At 32.0% G+C, this 18,410-nt stretch overlaps 1 protein-coding gene across 1 annotated transcript; it reads right to left on the bottom strand.

Annotated features, from left to right (window-relative positions):
* Positions 1–3,152: 3,152 nt before the first annotated feature.
* LOC110039160 lies at positions 3,153–18,202 on the bottom strand. The gene is made up of 3 exons (XM_020744128.1): positions 17,737–18,202; positions 17,163–17,293; positions 3,153–4,121 (listed from the first exon to the last, which is right to left on the bottom strand). The coding sequence occupies exons 1-3, from the start codon at positions 17,962–17,964 to the stop codon at positions 3,512–3,514; spliced, it is 969 nt and encodes a 322-aa protein (XP_020599787.1). The 5' UTR covers positions 17,965–18,202; the 3' UTR covers positions 3,153–3,511.
* Between the last annotated feature and the right edge of the window lie 208 nt (positions 18,203–18,410).

The following is an 18,410-nucleotide window of genomic DNA, read 5'->3' as shown; positions in this document are numbered from 1 at the left end:
ATCATATTCATAAGCCTTACATTCAACTTTCAAAATAGTGCAGGGAACTTGAGCGAAACATTGAAGTTATTGCTCAATGGAAGATGGCCTAAATGATATAAGTTCAAATAATGGAGGACAAGTTATTAAAAATAGCATTGGTCATATAATAACTACTTCCAATTTCAATACCTCCACCAATCGTATTTTTTTTAATGGAACTCTAAAAAAATATAGTAAGATTGCTAAAAGTCATGAAACAATTGTTAGATTGGACGAGATAATATGTACACAAAAAGACTTACATGAAATTAGGGAACATATAAAATATTATCGGAAGTCAAGGAGGAAGATGGATGAATAGAGTCCTCATTATGAGTGGGAAGACATGGTACAACAACAACAACAAGCCTATCCCACTAAGTGAGGTCGGCTACATGATTCCTTTTTCTCCATCATGTCATATTTAGTGTCATATTTTCATTTAATTCTAATAAATTAAGATAATTTTTTATACAACACGCCCAAGTCTTTTGAAGTCTACCTCTACCTTTCTTAAAATAAGTCAAATCCAAAATATCTACTCTCCTAACAGGATCATCAGATGACCGGCGTTTAATGTGACTAAACCATCTAAGACGACTCTCTCTAATCTTGTCTGCCATTGGGAGGAAAATCATGATAAGTGATAAAAATACTTATTAGTTATCTATTATATAAGAGAAAACGGCTGAATTTATAACCAAAAATATACTATAATGAAGTGAAAATAGTTAGGGCTGCAAAAGAATTAAGCGCTTGAAGAGCTAATTGTGGTTTATCTTGATTAGAGCTCTTTTTTTTATCGTTTAATAATTAATCAAACAAGTTTGATTATTTTTCATAAATACTATTAAACGGAGAAGTTTAAAAAACTCTTAGCTTGAATAATTTTTTATCATAAACAATATCATTTAAAGATTTTGAATAAAATAATCAAGAAGCTTAATTAAGACTTGTCATAAAACTTGCTAAGAAACTCAATTAATCATTAATATCAATTAATTTTTTTCTTTTAATTTTTAAAAGTATAATATAAACTTATAAATATAAATAAATTTATTAATTCCTGCAGCCCAATTCTCATAGCCTGATTTTGTAGCCCACTTTCTACACCCTGATTCTTGAAAACTTAGCATTTGCATGACTCATTTAGTCCTACATCATATGGAAGATGTGCAATTTAAATGAAAAAAGTGTTCCGCATGTTAAATTCATAGCTCATTGGGTCGGTGGGCAACCTAATTTTTTTGTTTCAACTAGCTCATATTGGTGGGATATATATATATAAATTTAAAAGGTTATGTTGTATGATAAATGAGCTCCAATTTTTAAGTCTTGATAATTTTTGTTTATATTTTCAAGCAAGTCACTAGTTTAATGTTTGATGGTCACAAAATAAACCAAGCTCAAACAGTTGTTTGAATCGAGCCGAGTTAAGCTTGACTATGTTCTTGCCAAGGGATCGTTTGAGACAACATTCTGGCTTCTTTGCTTTTCAAACTGCTACCACAATTCTGACAACATTCTGACTGCTATCCATATATGGATAATTTCTATTATGAAATAGAAATATAATGGATTGGTTATTCCAGACTGAAATTCTCCCATGTATGCTTTTCCCAAAAATTTAAAATATTAGTAAAATGGAGTCAGGAACAAATGAAGAACTCGTGGCAAACAAATTTTGTTTATCTGACAGTTGATAGTTGGTCTCAACATTGAGAAACACAAATAGCTTCATGAACATGAAGTATTCAGATAAGGATGGCAATTTTACGTAGGCTGGAATTAGTAAAGTTTGTTCATCAATGGTGGAAGAAGCAACTGATGGTAGCAACAAAAGCAATGTTTTAGATTGTGTTTCTATGGAGGAGGTCTGCTCGGGATCAAACTTGCAAGTTTGAGGCGAGATGGTAATGCACAGCAATGGAGGAAAAGATCCATTCCTCAACCATGATCAAGAAGAACTTCCCTCGACAGAAAGGCTAGACTCCTTTGGCCAGGTGATGTCGGTCTATTTCGTTTGATTGAAGATGGAAAAGTCTGCCTCACACCATACCTAAAAAATTATTACGTGTGAAGTTCGTATGCATGCAAACTCCGTATAGAACAATATTATACACATGTTAAATATATATATTATACTACAGTTTACAACTAATATTCTGTCATTCCCACCGTTATTGCATACTAAACATGCAATGAGGAGATTTTCGCTCTTTTAGAGGGGGGTTTTGAATGCATGCTAGAGAGGCTATCCGAGGGATTTTTAATACCATACAAATTTATACATGGTTAAAATAATTTTAAAGATTCTAAAAAATTTGAAGAGTTAAAATAAAATATACATTGTACAAAACTATTAAGAAATTATATAATTTAAAAGCACATGGTTATAATTTTATATTGTCATAAAAAATCGCTCTTGATCACGGAAAAAATTTGCGAACGATAGGCGTACGCAGCGCTGCGTATGATTTTGAGGTTATAAGGAAGGTATAAGGGGGTTATACCCGTGTTATAATCCCTTGTAATCTCCATGTAACCTACCTGTATACCTGTAACCTACCCTACCTGTAACCTACAAATAAGTTTCGCACTTCTGTTATCATATATTAAGAACTTATTAGTAGGTTACATGTAAGTTACAGAACATTATATGGAGATTACAAGAGGTTATACCGTGAATATAACCCTCTTATACCCTCAGTATAACCTCAAAATCGTATGCAGCTCTGCTAATGTCTATCTCACACAAATTTTTTCCCTTGATCACAGCCATCCGGGAAGGAAGAAAAAGAACTAGAGTCATTTACAATAACCCTCTTATACCCTCAGTATAACCTCAAAATCATACGCAGCTCTGCTAATGACTATCTCACGCAAATTTTTTCTCTTGATCACAGCCATCCTGGAAGGCAGAAAAAGAACTAGAGTCATTTACATACCACTCAATTGGTATGTATTTACATATCTTAACACCTAAATTTTAATTTTTACAATATATAACGCTCAAATCTTTTATTGCACATAAAAACTACTAGTATCATTTACTTTTAAAAAGTAAAATACATATTTCCAAGCATACATAAAGTGCCATAAATATAAAAATCAAAATTTAAATATTAGATATGTAAAGGCATAGGGATTGTGTGGTATACATCTGAATCTCCCAAAGAAATAGAGTTTGCTAAACAAAATAAAACTCAGATGCTTGAATCTGGAATGTCTAATTAAAAGAATAATACAGGGAAGAGGCGTCAGGTAATTCTATAGCTGAACAATTCCCACACTACCTATTACAAAAGAATACGTATTGTGCTCTCTTCATCCATGAATCAAAACAAGAATCACATCATAATATTGATTGTCCTTTCTTTTCCTTTCTTTCTTTTTATTTTAACATTCCTCACTTCTCCTCTCCCTTGGAGAAATCATATTAATGCGTATAAAAATTTATGTACTTTTAAATTTCTTTAAAAAAATTTTGCTAATCAAGAGCTGCTTTGTTTCTCCATGCTGCTAGAGGCTTTTGAAATCCATCAAAAATTGGTCTGGCAATCAAATCTGGCTTCAAAGACCATTTGCTTGTTGGCCAAATGGATGTGGTGTTCTCCGACTCGCTTAAGTTTGAGGCACTGGATGATTTTCGAACTGAGACAGAAACGTCTCCGACAAGGGAATCACCGGCCGACGATGAGTTATAGCGACTGTCATCGAGGTCAGTCCTGCTCCCAAGCTTTGGCCTTAATGCCAAACCTTTTCCTACTCTTCCTGAAAACACACCCCCAGTACCTTCTTCCTTGAGTAGAATCTCTGGTGTGTTTCCAGAGAGATCACCATTCTCTAGAGGGAAACCATTGGCTAACTTTAGAGGTGATTCCAGGAAATGTGAATTATCTTCGAACTTGAGGGTCTTCCCTGATTTAAAAACAGACATCTCCGTGCCTTCAGGTAGCAGACTCTTTTTAGGTTGTGTGAGGCCATAGTAACCCTGAAGACTGCACATTGCAGGGGAAAGGCGGCGGGGAGGAGGCTTCGGTTTGAGAGATTGGATTGAATCTACAATATCGCGAGATTGATGCCGACGAGTTTTGTCTCTGCAGCAATTTCATAGGACAGTCAGCACTCATTTGATGACAGTATGAATGTTAAATCGAGGCAAAGATAATTTTATGCATAGGTTCATGACACCAAAATGTATGTACGTAAATTTCCCTTAAATTTTTGTATCTTCAGTGTTATCATATAGATACAAACATTTGATAGAAATATAACTTTTTACATCAGAGTATTATTAATAATGAAAATGTTTTTGGAATAAGGGTTTTGAACCAGCAGAAATATAACACAACCGTCAACAGAATGGACAAAGCGGTGGCTTAACAGAAACTTATCAAATGCCATAACATACTAGATATATTCATCGTTCAACTAAATGGAAGCTAAGACCGACATAATATGATGATCTTAAAAGTCACAAAGAAAACTAATAATAATGGGACATCAATGTAGAATGTCTTAGTGACACATGGACCGGTTTGACTGAACCGAGGGGGTGTTTGGTGCTCTACCAGACCCCTACTTCCTCTTTACATTTGGCCGGAAATTAGTGCCCCTTTCAATTTTTGTTTCCCGCCTATCTATCTCCTATTTATATGTGTTTGTTGTATAGGTTTTCAGTTTATGTTATTTTTGATTTCGGATTTGTGAGTACAGTCATCGGCATCCTAGTTTTCCCTCGAAGGCTGTATCCGATGGTTAGGATGGTGCTCCGGATGTATCACTCTCCTCAGTGGTGAATGTATTTTTCTTCCTTTGCTCACATCCTCCCCGGCTAGCTGCCTTCTTCCGGCACAAACCTTGCTGTGCCCGCTGATCCCTGCATCCCTTCCAGCTCTCCCTGAAACCCAGCTGCAACCTTTCCACCCTCTCCCGTAACCTGACTGACATTCCTTCCTCTCCCGTCCAGACGCCAAGCCCAAAATCTCCCCCTCATGTTGAGCCGCTGAAACCCCAAGGAAAATGTTGTTGGTTTTTCCTGCATATCTGCTGTAGCCAGTAACCTCCCCACTACCCTGCTATTCCGTAGCACCATCCAGGGACTCCACCTGCTGCAGATTTACCCCTTCCCGCCGTCAGGTGTTGTCACAGGACCCTCCTACCTCCCAATTCTGCCACTACCATAAACCTCTCCACCCACGCCTGCTACGCCCTCCTCTCCAATCCCTACCTGTAGTTGCCATAAACCCCATTCCAGCCTCACCTTCCACTGCTGCATGCCGCGGGTCACCGTCCTATCTGATGTCCAGTCGTTGCTCATCTCCTTCACCGCCGCCCCAGTGTCTCCTTTTATGTTTGTTGTCATTATTTCCTGTTGAAGTTTTGTTATTGTAACCGATTTCAATTTCAAAAATAATATTTGTGTTTTATTGTGGTACGAACATTTTTCTCCGGTATCACTTAGGTGATAATTTTCTTTATGCCACAAAATTATGCAAGCATGTAAATTCATGGTTCACAAATCTTTTAATCTAGACGACTATTCATTCCTTTATATACAACAAGCCTTATCTCATTAAGTGTGGTCTGCTACATGAATTTATTGAGTGTCATTCCTTTATATGAAAACTAAAAATATGAAAAAATTCATCACATATGATAATTTAAATTCATCTATTATAAATAACATATGGGCATTCAAAAGCATAAAAATCATATATTTAATTAAAAATAATGCCGTAATAAAAAATTATATTGCACAAATTTGATTAAAATCATTGCATGTGCCAACCAATAAGTAGAAATTAGAAAATGAAAAAGAAGGAAAAAAAAAGATAAAAGATCATCAAATAGTAACAGCAAGCCTCAAACCTTTGCAAGGAGTTGGCATCCCAAAAAATCTGCAAACTCCATTTGCACTAGAAGTTAGAATAAATTACATCCAATCAAAATTTTATCAGATAAAAGTTGAATCAAAGTAAGATGAATTTCACATTCCTTAGAGCATCCATATTTTTAAGCAGCAAATTCTACTTCAATTTACAATTTTTTAGAAAGTAAGAAAATGAATTCGACCACCTCACCCTGAAGGATATCGTAGAAATGTCGCAACAACTGCAGCTCAAAGTTCACAAATAACCTAGCGCTTGTGCAAGGAGATAAACTGCCCATAACATCTCCAGTTTCTACTTGCATTAGGAAAAGACTAGAAAAAATTGCATAAAAATAAAAAATTTATTGAATTACAACAGAACGAAACTCAATGAAATTTCACATTTCTCAAAGCCAAATGTCTATAATCACCGAATTCTCAGCCGATTTACAATTATATTTCAAAAGAACATAGAGACGACATGCCCCGTCTTGAAGCTGAGAAAACTGCAAACCCAAAGATTGCAAAGAGCCAAAAAAGAAAAAGTGCAACTCATATAACAAAATAAATTTTTAGTCCAGTAACAAAAGAAACAAACACAATGGAAGTCCAATAATAAAAAGAACACAGGCAAGGGATAAATCCTACCAACACAAGGAAAGCACAGAAAGTTTCATAAAAAGAACCCAAAACAACAGAAGCTAATGGAGTTTCACATTAATCTACCTAGCTTGGAAAAAATTAGACTCTGACAAAATAATTAAATGATATGTGCCCTACCATAGGATAAATGCTGCTTTTTCCATAAAGAAATCTAGGGACCAACACCTCTAAATAGGGCTCATATGGAGCCGAGTATGCTTACACTCAATTATAACAAACTCAAACGCGACTTGAAATCAAATTCATTTTGAGTTGAACCCCAGTAGACTCAAAATAGTTCGATCCCGAATCAACACAATCAAATTTAAGTTTATATATATAGGTATATATATAGGTATATATATAGGTATTATAAATTATGCATGGATTACAACATTAACATTATATATTCCATACAAATTCTCATTCTGTCATCTAGTTTGAATTTCATAATATTCAAATCTTTGGTAGACTTATAATTCTCATTACTAAAACAATTTCCTATGAAAACTTCATGCAAATTACTAATAAAAAATGCACAATAAAGCAATGCACGTACTGATAATACTAAAATACCAATGTTCTCCTACTGAATATACTATAATTAATGCTTAAGGAAGCGACAATGAAAACTTCTTAAAATTAATGCTTATAAAGTTCCATAAAAAATTTTTTAACAGGCATATCGCATAAATATGGTTCTATCATATGGGCGAAAATACCTTTTAAGGAAATCTAATTAAAATAGCTTAAAAATTAGTCATGGTGCTTTATGTATCTTTGGATTTAACTAAGGGATTGTTTGATTTGCTGTATTTCTGGCGTGAAGGAAACCAAACATAGGGTTTTTTAAATTTTGGTGTTTGGTTGAATGAAAATAAAATGTAGTGTAAAATTTTGGTGGATTTGAAATTCACCCTACATTTCAAAATTTGTGTACCTGAATTCCTTAGATTCGAATGATTTTCAAATATAAAATGAATTGCAGCCCACTGCTCTACGCCCATAGATCATCAGCATAGGTTTGCAGCCCTCTCCGTCAGCAGCTTGCCGAGCCGCCCAAAAGCGCCACCTGCCAACCGCCACCGTCGCCCACCAGCTGCTGCTGCCTGCCAGCAACCTCCACTATCACAACCGATCGCCCACCAACGACCACCACCATCGTCGTGGACTAGCTCCTGCATTCCACCGCAGCTAATGTCACCCTTGTCGCTACCACCAATCGTGTTTACATTGATTTTAATTTTTTTCAAACCAACATATATATATATATATATATACATATATATTACACTGAACTAAATAACTCCAAAGTATTTCAAATGAACTACAAGTTAATCACACTGCATTTGTTTTCAACAAACAGAACAACCCCTAAATAGATTTGAATTTTTTATTTTCTTAAAGGCGATTATCACAAATAAATCCTTTGATATGGTGACTTAATTTTACTTTCATCATAAAATTTCTTTATAAATTTATAAATCAAGAATGTAAGAGCACAAAAATAGAAAAAAATTACTATCAATTTAATTCATATCGATAACTTCATTAGGTTTTTGATGAAGTGCTATATTATCAAGTCTTTGATTGATAAATCAACTTAAGCATGCATGATTTTTTTCAACATTCAAGATTTAAATTCTAATTGAAATTTATATTCAAATGTGATCCCAAGTTCAATTTCAGTTTCAAGTTTTAATACTTAAATTTAAGTTTAGGTTTATGACTACATTCTAATAGAGACTCCAATTATAAAATTATATTGAAACCATAAATATTTTTTAATATCTAATGCATCACTTAAAAAATATTCCAAACTATAACATTTCAATGTGATTAAAAATACATAATTCTTGTGAACTTGACAGGCTTTATAGACGATGCTAATGATTTTTGTTAAAAGATATTTAGCATATGCAGTAGTTCTAAAAAAATAATTATAATAATTCTCAGCCTCTCAGCCTTTAAGCTAGATAATATGTCTCATCTAATGTCTTTAGAGAATTATATATAAATATATATATATTTCTTTTGGCAAAGACCTGTAATGAAATAAATAGTGATAAAAAAGTAATCCATAAGCAAATAATATTTTGTGACGACGTTTATACTCAACTAAGTATTGACAATACACTACAGTCACTTTTTTCATAAATTGATCATGTAGCTGGTCAATAAAGTCACTAAATAATAAATATTATTCTTTAAGTTAATATTTTATATCAATCAATGTAGATTTTATTTTATTTGTAGCATTTTGCCAGAATAATTAAGGAAGTCTCACTATTTTTTTTGTGCAACTTCAACTATTTGAAATAATGATATAAGTTGTCCATCCAATTTAAAAATTCTCTAAGATTATACTTCTCATTAAATATAGGAAAATGCTTATGAATCTCAAAATAATTAAATTGAATTTCTCTAGAATCATATGTTAACCGATTTCATTTAAATAGCATTATTTTATTATTTTGCTGATTGACTCAATTATTATCTTCTACTTCTAGATATTATGACACAATCTCCATCTACGATGTCAAAGAGGATGTAGAATCTAGCTCCCAATCCAAATCTATGATGAGAAACACAAAATCACATAAATACAAAGTTCACAGTTCATAAACATTTTAATTTAGACAATATTCATTCGTTTAGAAGAAAATTAAAAATTCAAAAATAAGATCTTACAAAGAAAAAAATGTAATTGAAAATCACACATGAAAATTTAAAAGCATAAGAATTCAATGGTTAATTGAAAATCATGTCACAGTCAAAATCTAGATTCTACTAAATTTGACTAAATCATGCAAGCAAAGGAACAGTTCTGTATTTGTTAAAATTAGAGAATAGGAAAAGGAAAAAGATAGGTGGTCGAAAAATAGTAATACTATGCCTTAAGTTTGTACAATGAGATAAGTTCTCCTTAGAGCTTCAATCTCAAGTCGACTTAACCAAACACTACAAGAATAAAGTCAACCAAAATTTTATTGATTCAAATTAATTAATGTATGATAATGAATTTTACACACTTCAGAGCCTCATATTCGTAATCAACTCCCCCACAGTTTATAGTATAAGAAATCAGAAGATAGGGCATGCAGCTGTATCCGGCATCATACAGGAACTATAAAATTGCCACGACAACAAAAGCCTGAAGATTTTAAGAAATCAAAGTGGATGAAACTAGAAATCCCGTAGCAAAAGAAACTAGAAAACACCTGTAACAAAAGAAGCACAAACAAGAGATGTTTGTCCCAAAATAAAAGAAGGTTAATCCCATTAACAGGAGTGCACAAAAGGGAACTTAAAACTTACATACGAAGGCATACCGATCAGTCTCATCTAAGGTCTCTATATTGAACGAGTTCAAAATCACCATTCCTGGTGTGCTTGCCCAGGAGAGTTGTTAGCTGTGTTATTTAGGTATTTATAAAGAAAATCTAAGCATCCGTTCTCAACTGAATAATTGTATAGTTTAGGGAAGTTGACTTTTGCTGTTAACTAATCTTAAGGGTTTTACTAGCATCAGATTAAGGATTCAACTTATACCTTTTGGAGTTAAAATCTGTTGCCTAACCAACATCCTAGAGGTGTAAGCATTGAGTGGAAAAGGTTGCACCCGGTTCAATTTTATCGGATTAAAGAGAAGCAAACTCTGTCCCAGACTTATCACGACAATAATTAGGTAGCTGGTTAAGGCCTGAAAATAGGTTTTCTTAGGAAAAATTTGGCATGAACCAATTTAAACAGACATAAGTTTTGCAGCTCGGAACAAGGCAAATTGGAGCTAGCATGAAAATACCATCATATAAAAAAACCAACTTATAGCTACAGGTCTGATGATTTATCCAAACCCAAGGAATGGTGAGGTTGATACAAGCATGTCGTTCATCCAGTGTCCAGAGCCAACACCACATAAATTTTAAACCAATAAATAAGGTTTAAAAAAGCAATTTCACGAGATATCCAAAATATGGAGAAAAAATGAGAAAACAAAATAGCATAAACATTTTAATATGCATAAAATTCATATACTTCATCAAAGATCAAGATTTCCCTTATTATGAATTATCAAAATATAATTCTTCTTAAGCTTCCCAGATAAAAATAATAGTTTAGAAATGAGTGATTTGTTCTTATTTGATGCTTTTGAATTCTTTATTATGTCATGCATTAATTAGAAGGCCCTCATAATAATATGAAAATGCTTTGTGGTATTACACAAAACTTCATCAATTCAACCATAATTTTAGAGGCACTAATCTGGAAAAGTAAAAGAAAACGAGTATCTCGATTAGAACCTGGGTATCATCTCCTCAGTTACCAGATGTGTTAGACGAGCCTTTTAACCTATTTTACTAAAATAAAATAATTATTTTGCTCACCCATTTCATAAAATGTATTTCTTTATTGACATTCCCATCCTTCAATTTCTTTTTTATAAAGAGAACTTTCTTTATTTGGATCTTTTTTATGCAGATTTTTACAATCGATATTCTGTGATTAACTTTGCATCCTCTTCCTTCATAAGGCTATCACAGCTCCTTTCATAATCTTCTCCAACAAAATTTTATAGTGGGTCTATATTATTCCTACCATATCATATAATTTATTAATTATGCCGTACATAAGCATTGAATTATCTTATTCATATGTCTAAATAAAAATATTAAGGTTCACGAAATATCAAGACACTTTATTAATTAAATACTGTTTTGTCAATGTTCTTCATATACATTGAATTTGGGGAGTATTTAAAAAAATACTATAGTATGTTGCTGGTGTAATGTTATACATTTATTAGAAAGTTTTCATTTGATAAAACTGGGAAAATGACATACATAATATTCAAATCGTGTCAGTTTACAAAATTAGCACTATTGTTATTTTTTTGAATTATTAGGCTCAAGTATTTGCACATGCTAGGATCAAACCCCACGAAATTTGACAAAAGAAAAAAATATGAGTTTTATTGTGAATTTTAATATTTGAAAGATAGCTCATAAAATGGAGTTAGAATGGTGTTAATTTTCTTAGTCGTCATGATTTAGGTAGAATGCATGTAATTGCCCCCAAAAAAGTATCATAATTTGTGATAAATTAATGCCCAGTGTAACAATAATGAACGCTTCACATCAATCCTCCTCCTTAATAAGTTTGGACTCTAGCATCTCGATGGAACCATTTATTTCATTGAATATGATTTTAATAGTTGAAAAGTTAAAAAGCATAAGTATAGAGTACTCATATATCATGGACCAATATTCAACTCTAAATTGGAAGCAGTTTTCAAAAGCACACCGCTCAAATATTAAGGGCCTATATAATTTTTTTTAAAAAATATGTTAGGTTTGTTTAAAGCTACTTTTAAACTTTACATTAAAAATAAAATTAACTTCTTAAAATATTCAAAATTATAATATAGGTGTTTTGAAAAATATATTTAGCACTGATATTGTTGAATCTCACAAATGTGAAAAATGGAGAGTTATGTTACAAGTCAACAACCATCATAAAATTTTTTGTCGAAAAACTATGACACGAATCATTTAAATAATTGCGTTAATGCTAAGGGGTTTTCTGCAAACGACACGTTATAGGACCTGAATACAATGAAATGCATGCAAGAGTCGCTACACCGACGCTCGGGGTGTAATCTTAAATAAGCAAGAGTTCCTACGTTATGTATGAATGCAGACAAAGAAGTTAGTCCACAAAACTAGTGTTAAGATAGAAAATTGAAATATAAATATTTTCGCAGGTAAATTAATAGAATAAATAGATATTATGATTTATAGAAAGATAAATATCTTATGCATTCAATAAACCAAATGGGTTGTAGAAAATGCTAAGAAGATTGATAGTTTAGGTTTTATATTTTGGTATGCAAGTAGAAGACGTACAAGAAAAAATGAAGGTGTAATTATAAACAAGAGTTTGAAATATAATATTATAAAAATTAATAAAATTAGAGATAATTATAGCTTCAAAGATTATTTATTGTTCATAATAAGATTTTCAATATTATAAGAGCTTATGTTCTATTAGTAGGTTTTGATATATGTTCAAAAGAAAATTTTTGAAATAACCTAAAAGAATTAATAAAAATGATACATTTTGAAAACAAAAAAATTATTGGAGATTTAAATGGACATATTGGTATAATGATATAATATTTTAGAAGTATTAATCATGGCTATAGTTATTGAGTGACTAATAAAGACGGACGAGTCATACTAGATTTGTTTTAGTTTATAATTTTGTTATTACTATACTTTAATTAAAAAAAAAGAGTATATTATCAATTATAAGATAAATTTAATAAAACATAAATTAATTATTTTCTTACGAGAAAAATATATCGTTGAGATTGTTAAGATTGTAGGTAATTTTAGATGAAAATTTAAATAACCAAAATTGATTATTGATTTTGGATTTTAAGGTGAGAGTTGAAAGAGGAAAAATACAACAAAATATTGCCAAAAAATTATATGGTTGCACTTAAAAGACAAATAGAATTATTTTTATGAGTAAACTTTAATATTTTAAGATTTGGTAAGTTTATGAACAAGTTAATAAATGTAGAATAAAGTAACAAGTTCTATTAAATATGTTACAAAAGATGTGCTTGGAGAATCAAAAGAAAAAAAATCTTATGAATAAAAATAGCTTGTGGAATAATAATGTGCAAGAATAGGTAAAAAATAAGAAGTGTTATTATAAAAACTTGTTTAGATATAAATTTTAGAGAATTAGGAAAAACATAAGTTGGTTTGTAGGAAGACTAAGAGAGTAAATTTGATGCTAAGAATTATGCTTATAGTGATTTTTATAATATATTGGATACTAATGTATGTGTGTAAACAAATCAAACAAAGAAATAAAAAAGAAAAGATTTAGTTCAAGTGTCTTAAGGATAAAGTCAAAAGGTGATTTTCTTAGTTTTAAGATATTCAACATAAATAGATAAGATATTTTAATAAATTTTTCAATGAAAATTATAAAAAAATAATCAAATTTAGCTTAATATCATAAATAAGAACAAAAAAAAATACATTCATATTAGTAAAAGGGAGATTGAGGAGGTTTTAGAAAAACTGAAGTGTGAAAAAACAATAGGACTTAATAATATTCTAATAAAAGTATAAAATTATTTAAAACTGGAATTTCGTGAATTATTAATCTTTTTAATATTATTTAAAACTAAAAAGATGTCAATGAGTGAAGAAAGAGCCTATTGATTCCTATTTTTAAGAATAAATGGGAGCACAAGTGTGTGCAAATTATAAAGGAATTAAGTTAATGAATCATACATTAAAGTTATTGGAGAGAGAAATTAAACATAGGTTACGACGTGGTACAAAAATTTCCCAAAATTAGTTAGGATTCATGTTTAGCAAGTCTAATATGGAAGCTATAGATTAATTGAGATGTTTGATGGAGAAGTATAGAGAGATTAAAGACGACCTACATTATGATTTTTATTGATTCAGAAAAAGCAAATGATAATGTTTCAAGAGAAGTATTTTGGAGAGTTATGGAAAAAAAAAGGTGCTAATATTTCTTATATTCAAGTTATTATAGATATGTATACTCGAGTTGTTAATTGTGTTCGAACATAAGGAGGATTGATCACATATTTTCCTATTTTAGTTGTTTACATCAGAGATCAATTTTAAGCTCATATCCTTTTGCTTATTTATGGATATTCTTACTGGACTTTTATAGGAAGATGTACCTTACTGTATGCTTTCGCTGATAAAAAAAGGGCATTTATGAGTAGAGAGAATTTATGAAAAACTTGAATTATGGAAGTCAACTTTAGAGTCTAAAAGCTTTGATATGAGTAGATCAAAAACTTAATATATTGAATGTGATTTTAATAGTAGTAGACCTAGTGATGAAGTTATAACAATAGGTGATCAAATCATTAAAAAGAGTGAACGTTTTAGATATCGCGAGTTTACTGTTCAAAGTGATGGTGATATAGATGGGAATGTTATTAGTAGAATTCATGTTCGATGGTTAAAGTACAGGAATGCTTCGGACCTATTGTGTGATAGAAAAATTTTGCTTATACTGAAAGGTAAATTTTAAGATGGTGATGAGGCCTGCAATGCTTTATATCACAGAATGTTGGACTATAAAAGAGAAGCATACAATTAATTTAATTGCTGCTGAAATGAGAATGCACAAGTGAAAGAGTGCTTTTACACCTAAAGGTAAAATGCAAAATGAATATATCTATGAATGCGTTGGAGTAGCTCTAGTGGCAGACAAGATTAAACAGAGTCGCTTTAGATGGTTTGGTTACATTAAACGTTGATTATTTGATGACCCGATTGGGGGAGTAGAAGTTTTAAATTTGGCTTGTGTTAAGAAAAGTAGAGGTTGACCTAAAGAGACTAGGGCATGTTGTATAGGAAAGCATCTTAATTTATTAGAATTAAATGAAAATATGACACTAAATAGGACAAAATAGAGAAAAAGGATTCGTGTATCCAACTAAATAGGATAAAATAGAGAAAAAGGATTCATGTAGCCAACCCCAATTAGTGGGATAAAGACTTATTGTTGTTGTTGTCGTCGTCGTCATTAATTTTAAAAAAAAAACACTAAAGGTATCCCCCACCACTTTCACTGCTGCCACTATCAGCCCCTGCCCTCAGCATCACATATGTTGCCTAAAGTTGTAATAATAGGTGATCAAATCATTAAAAAGAGTGAACGTTTTAGATATCTCGAGTTTATTGTTCAAAGTGATGGTGATATAGATGAAAATGTTATTAGTAGAATTCATGTTCGATGGTTGAAGTACAGGAATGCTTCGGGCCTATTGTGTGATAGAAAAATTTCGCTTATACTGAAAGGTAAATTTTAAGATGGCGGTGAGGCCTGCAATGCTTTATACTGCAGAATGTTGGACTGTAAAAGAGAAGCATAAAATTAATTTAATTGCTGCTGAAATGAGAATGCACAAGTGAATGAGTGTTTTTACACTTAAAGATAAAATGCAAAATGTATATATCTATGAATGGGTTGGAGTAGCTCTAGTGGCAGACAAGATTAAAGAGAGTCTTTAGATGGTTCGATTACATTAAATGTTGATCATTTGATGACCCGGTTGGGAGAGTAGAAGTTTTAGATTTGGCTTGTGTTAAGAAAAGTAGGGGTTGACCTAAAGAGACTAGGGCATGTTGTACAGAAAATCATCTTAATTTATAAGAATTAAATGAAAATATGACACTAAATAGGACAAAATGGAGAAAAAGGATTCATCTAGACAACCCCAATTAGTGGGATAAAGGCTTATTGTTGTTGTTGTCGTCGTCATCGTCATTAATTTAAAAAAAAAACCACTAAAGGTAGCCCTCACCACTTTCATTGCTGCCACTATCAGCCCCTGCCCTCAGCATCACATCCGTTGCCTAAATCAACTTATGAAATATTCAATAAAAATCCAAATATCCCATATGCAAAATACCAAATATGGTTTTATTACATAACAAAAAATAAAAATAGAAAGTTATCCCAAAAGGCCCCTAATTAAAAGCTTAGAAAAGACATTTTTCCCTTGAGGAAAACAACCATGAACAAAGTGTATCTCACCCATTTTAACCATTATGACGAAAAACTTATCCCAGGTTGCACAAAGCACATGCCATCTATTATAGGACTATAGTGCCTTAAAAGAAGAGGCACTACAAAAAAAAAAAAAAAAGATCCACAAAATTTCACTTTCACATTCAGTAAAAAGCTTTGTAACACATATAGAAGCACCACAATTTAGAAGAGATTTATTCAGATAATTCCAGAAAACTAGTTGGCCTTCTTGGTATAAAATATAAAAAAATATACTTTACTATACTAGAAAAAGAACATTATATAACAGAATAAACATCTTATTATTTGATGATCAAATGTGCATTGGCTTTTGGAGAAAGAATTTATCATAATAAACACAAAGGATTAATACTCAAAACCCAAGTATATGAAAACAGAGAAACTTTGAAAAATACATATTGCAAATGTAAGCATGCATTTGTGTGTGTATGCAGGTGTGTATAAACACATAGATACACCTTAATAGTGTCGAACTTTGCATATTGATCTATACTTGAAAAATATCCAGATATTATTTCAAAAACTCATACCGCATAAGGCCATTTGGAATACATAGTCCAGAATTCACATATTTTTTTTTAATATTTATAATTAGATAGGCTATTTGGTAAGAGGGAATACCTGAAAAATGACAGAATCTGATAGCATAAATTTAAGGGTTAATCTCATGCATTTACTAAAGTAACAAAATGAACCTAAAATGGATGAGTTTGCTAATCATGACAAAGTGGAATTCATAAACATTGACAATGACACAGTTAACATGTAACAATTTTGATAAATAGATATGTTAAGCTCACTCACTTGTTAAAAGATAACCACAATACAAATGCAAATAAAAAACATAAAATAAAACTGAAGTAGCGAGTAACGAAGAAATGCATTTTTAGTTGATTAGCAACAGTAGAACAACCTCATACAATTATAAAGAATCCTCACAAAAACAGATAAACAATCAATACTTAGAGCACATGCAATTATTGAAGAATCAAAATACCCGTTTTGAGTTGACCCGTTCGACATCACGGGAGAAGGAGGGTGTCTTCCCGGCAGCGGAATCTGCAAAGAATTGCGTGCAAACATCTGAAGATCTGTTACCAAGCCATTCATTCTTCTGATATCTGCAACCTGAAAAATCAAAGAAAACTTCGATCAAGCATCTCCCATAAGAAATACCAGTTAACAAACAGCTTTTAAAAAAAAAGAAAGCCACTACTTAGCGTTGACCGCATGGTGGAATTATGTTCAAACCAGCCTAATTCCCGAGAGGAAACCATTTCATACTAACCTTAGTACCAATACACACCTTCCCTGCACTTCTCAACAAACTCTTTTCCTACGGGTCTCTTCCAGAGTTGATGGAATCACAGAACACACCAAAAAAGTAAAACTCTCTTGCACAAACAAACAACAAACCCTAAGTAATTTCAAACAAGCACGCAGTGTCATAACACTACCACCACAAATAATAGCCAATCCTATCCCATAATCAATATCGCACAACCCTAACAACCATCAAGCTCCAAGAACTAACCCGAAATAAGAAAAACACAAATTATTCTCCATATTACCTCAACGCCATACTTAATCGCGATGCCAGCGAGTGTATCCATCTTAGAAACGCGGTGCTCGATGAAATTTGCACGAACTGGGGTGAACGAAGAGGGAGCTGATACCGATGCAGAAGAAGATATCGGATTAGTCGCGTATCCATTCAACTCCCTAGTGCCAACCATTGCACCATCGATTAACCCATCCGAAAAAAAATGAGTATCCCTCACACCCCTCTCCGTCTGCATATCCGAACAGGATCTGTCTGTAAACCCGTCCCTAGCAGATAAATACACCCCAACAGAACACGAAAAAGTAATAAAAATTCTTCCGATAATCTCTGCACAGCCGAGAAAACCAGTCCCAGACAATCTAGATCTAAACGCGAACTTGTTCGGCAGATCTGCGCGACAAAGAGAAGCTAAACAGTAATCGGAAGAAGAAGGGGGGAAGTAGACATGACACGCGAGCTTCCACGCAGCATTGATTACGGGACTCGGTTCCACGTAGAAATTTGTAAAAGCCGTTAAAGTTAATTATTATTATTTTTTTTTATTTTTAAATTTTATAAATATACCACTTGATTTTTAAATTTTAGTATGTTTAATATTTTAATTATAATTTTTAAATTCACAACACTCCAATTTTTCATCTCAAATATCATTATTATTAATTTTTTAAATATATATATATA

This window comes from Phalaenopsis equestris, unplaced genomic scaffold, assembly GCF_001263595.1.
Source record: "Phalaenopsis equestris unplaced genomic scaffold, ASM126359v1 Scaffold000002, whole genome shotgun sequence".
In the NCBI taxonomy this organism is placed as follows: domain Eukaryota; kingdom Viridiplantae; phylum Streptophyta; class Magnoliopsida; order Asparagales; family Orchidaceae; genus Phalaenopsis; species Phalaenopsis equestris.
The sequence above is the reverse complement of the archived record's forward strand: the minus strand, read 5'-3'. Positions and strand labels throughout refer to the sequence as shown.